Below are 3387 nucleotides of genomic sequence, written 5' to 3' on the forward strand. Positions count from 1 at the left end.
ACTGGACAAACATAGATTAAGACAGATCGAATACAACAACGAAAAAAGGAAGAATTACTGGAATGCAGAATAATTGACAAAACAACTGGATTTCATAGCTTTGGAGACACAATATAAGTTTAATAAACGTTTGACAAAAATTAAATATATATGGAAATAGGATTATAAGTATGTTTTTAAAATGAAATATGGTGAGCATAATGCGAGAAAATAAACATAGAAAATCTCAGGTAACGGACAGAATAAATCACACAAATGAATGTTCCAAAATTATTTTTTTCGAACTCCGTTAGACATTTGAGTTGGATTCCATTACCGGATTAGTTTCCTGATTTGTTGCCATTTCTTGCTTCATCTTCTTAAGCGAAGCCGGGTTTTGAGGCAGATGTTGCACCGGAGAAAACGCCGGACAATATGGGCGGACCAGAAGCGACAGGAACAATCAAAAACTCACTGAAATTTGAAAGTTTCTATTGGTCATTTATGGCTTTGTCTATTCAACAATAAAAAAGATTTCCCAGACAATGCAAAAAATAAACAGTCATACTTACTCTGAGTTGTATAATAGCCATTGATGACGTCCAGGAGGTGGCGGACAGTAACCGTGTTCTCGTTGGATGTTTTGTAATAATTGATTTCCAAGAAGGAAAAGCTTCTCATAATATTGCTTGTGACTCGGAGACGCATATCCTAGCTGGTTACTATCCAAATCATAAATTTTAATTAGTGGAATAATTTGGGGTGTATATGCAAAACATCTTCCGTAGTCAAAGTATGAGATGGGGTGAGGTTCCATCGAGATTGTTTAGAAGAGTTTTCTCCAGCTAAATGAAATCAATGTTTCCGAAAAAATGAAAATTAGAGTATAGATTTAAAACGAGAAGACGCAGACTAAACAAGATCACAATATGAGTAGGTGGATTGATAAGATTCTCAAATTTGTACTCTTTTTCCATCCCACTCAATAAATTAACTTGCGTCACTCCAGGTTAAACCGTCAGATCGAAAACTACATTTCTTCAAAATTTTCAATCTCGTTGACTTTTATGGACACTCTCTTATAGAATAAAATGAAGAAGATAACCGAAAACTTTTTTAGGGATATTCCCTTTTATTGCTGAAAATGAAATACATTGAACTTGAAATTAAAATATGATACTTTTAAAGATAATTCCAAAATGAGGTTGTTTTTTTTGTTTCTCATACAAATCGCAATATTTCATAATTTCAGTTCTTGTTTCAATTTCACATGAAAATATTTAACTTTTTTTCAACATTTATTCATGACGTCCTTGAGTGGATGACATCAGAACTTTTTTTGAGAAAAGATACGGAAAAGAAACCTTTTAATGAGAATTAAAGAGATCAAAATTGATAAGACAAAAAATCAAAACGGAAATTCAGAATCGGGATTAGATCAGTTATTCGAAGTTGACCAACATTTTCGAAACTTTGTTGTAGTTCTCGATTCCAGCGTTTCCAATAGTATTCAATTCAATGTCCTTTTCCATTCTACCTTTCTTTCGCTGATCGATTTTATTCAACTTCCACATTGCAGCAAACACGATGAAGACGTTATAGGTCGGCATGGCACAGAACATGGCACGAGCTGCTGTATAATGCACCATTTTGTCAAAAACCATTGGTCCAACCAATCTAGCCAATGAACCACCGATAACATAAGATCCAGCGAACACAATATGCCAAAAACTGATAAAGAGAATGAAGTTGGTGGCGTCTTTGAACTCTTCCATCTCGTATCGATAAGACAAGTTGTGGCTATAATTTCGAATTAACTACTAAAATTCTCGGGTAGTTTCACTCACACGGAAGGTTGAATTTTTTGTTTTTTCAACAAAATGACGTTCACAACCAAGTTACCAATCTGAATAAGAAGAAGAATAACACAATATATGTTGAAATGAGCAGCGGAAGCTGGTGGGACCAGGATTAAGGAGATGAACGGGCCATGGAACGGCTCATCACAGAATAAGAACAACATGACGAGGGAGTCAACCGCAGCCTGAGAAGTAAATTTGGAAAATAAGCGGTGACGTTTATTTAAAACAAATTTTTGAAAAATTAATAATCTGAGCGGACTAGCCATTTTTCAATCGGATGTTTTAGAACTGTGGGTTTCAAAACTATTGAGAACTGAACGGTTTTAAAATTTTTAGTATTGAGAAAACAAATTTTTGATAGATGTTGAAAATCACACATTGAAAATTATCAATCTTACCAAAATCGCTGTCAGTACCGGACCCAATCTAGTTTTCCGATGTTCATAGCTGCCTGCATTTTTGAGAGCAACATAACGCTCAATGGAGAATCCGACTGGTATCAACATTTGCAAGGTCATCAAGAACAAGCTTGGCAAGTGGTATGCGGTGAAAAAGAACTTATTAATTAGCAAGTTACAATCTGTAGCGAATTGAGTGACAATGTTGCGCCAACCCTGAATCGCAGAAGTTTTCGAGAAACAACTTGTGATGTTACTTACAAATGCGCATGCCGAGATTAGTGAGAACAACAAGCTGACAAAGAAATACACATTCAGCAAAAATTTGATATTTCCCTGGCAATGAAATTTCAGACATATTTTCACAAAGAAGTATATCTGAGCTGGTGTGGCAATAAAGCAAGCCAAGAACGAATAACCCAAGAGGAGTCGATAGACAATATGACTGCTCAGTTCTTCAGCTAGCTGACAGTATTCTGCAAGTTCTGTCAACGCCATCTGGCCGGAGTCTATCATCTTCTGAAAAAGATAACGATATAGTTGAAGTTCAGAAAAGTGGAAAACAATTGAGAAGAACTAAATTGAGAATAGAAGAACGTTTTTAAGCAGCAAAAATAAAGATACAGAAGCAATCTAGTTTACGGTTCCTAGGAATGGGAAAATGGGGCGTGGCTTAAACTTCCTGAAATTTTGTTCCAAAAAAAGCGGCACTCTCTACGATGATTTATGTCTTTCGATCCAGTCCTTAACTTTTGATCTGTGTCAAAAATTTTCAGATGTTTTTATTGCTCATAAATTAAAATGACGTTTCTTTTATTCAAAAATTTTCATTCCACAAATGAATGAAATGCTAGGATCACAAGATCAGGAACAAGTCACTATTCCAAAGCGGGAACGTCCAAAGCAAAAAAAAATAATCTTAGAGGTTCATTATTTAGAAATCTGAGGATTTTTAAAACACAGAATCTCATAAAACTTCATACTCAACACATAATAACAATTTCAGATACTCAAAATCTCAACATCTTAGAATCTTAAATCCACAAATTTTCAGAGTCCTCAGAATTTTAAAATCACAGAATCTGGAAGTTAGAAAACTTGGAAATCTCGGCTATCATCAAAAATTTATGTAGGGACTCAAACTAAAA

General features: G+C 34.8%; 1 protein-coding gene across 1 annotated transcript; it reads right to left on the minus strand.

Annotated features, from left to right (window-relative positions):
- Positions 1-1421: 1421 nt before the first annotated feature.
- On the minus strand, positions 1422-2755 carry CBG14450 (the record flags this gene model as incomplete). Its single annotated transcript, XM_045239599.1, has 3 exons — positions 1422-1779; positions 1827-2023; positions 2240-2755. 3 exons carry the CDS (start codon positions 2753-2755, stop codon positions 1422-1424), a joined length of 1071 nt encoding a protein of 356 aa, XP_045095419.1.
- Positions 2756-3387: the final 632 nt, after the last annotated feature.

The sequence above is a fragment of the Caenorhabditis briggsae genome (genome assembly GCF_000004555.2).
Source record: "Caenorhabditis briggsae complete genome, chrX, whole genome shotgun sequence".
Classification (NCBI taxonomy): domain Eukaryota; kingdom Metazoa; phylum Nematoda; class Chromadorea; order Rhabditida; family Rhabditidae; genus Caenorhabditis; species Caenorhabditis briggsae.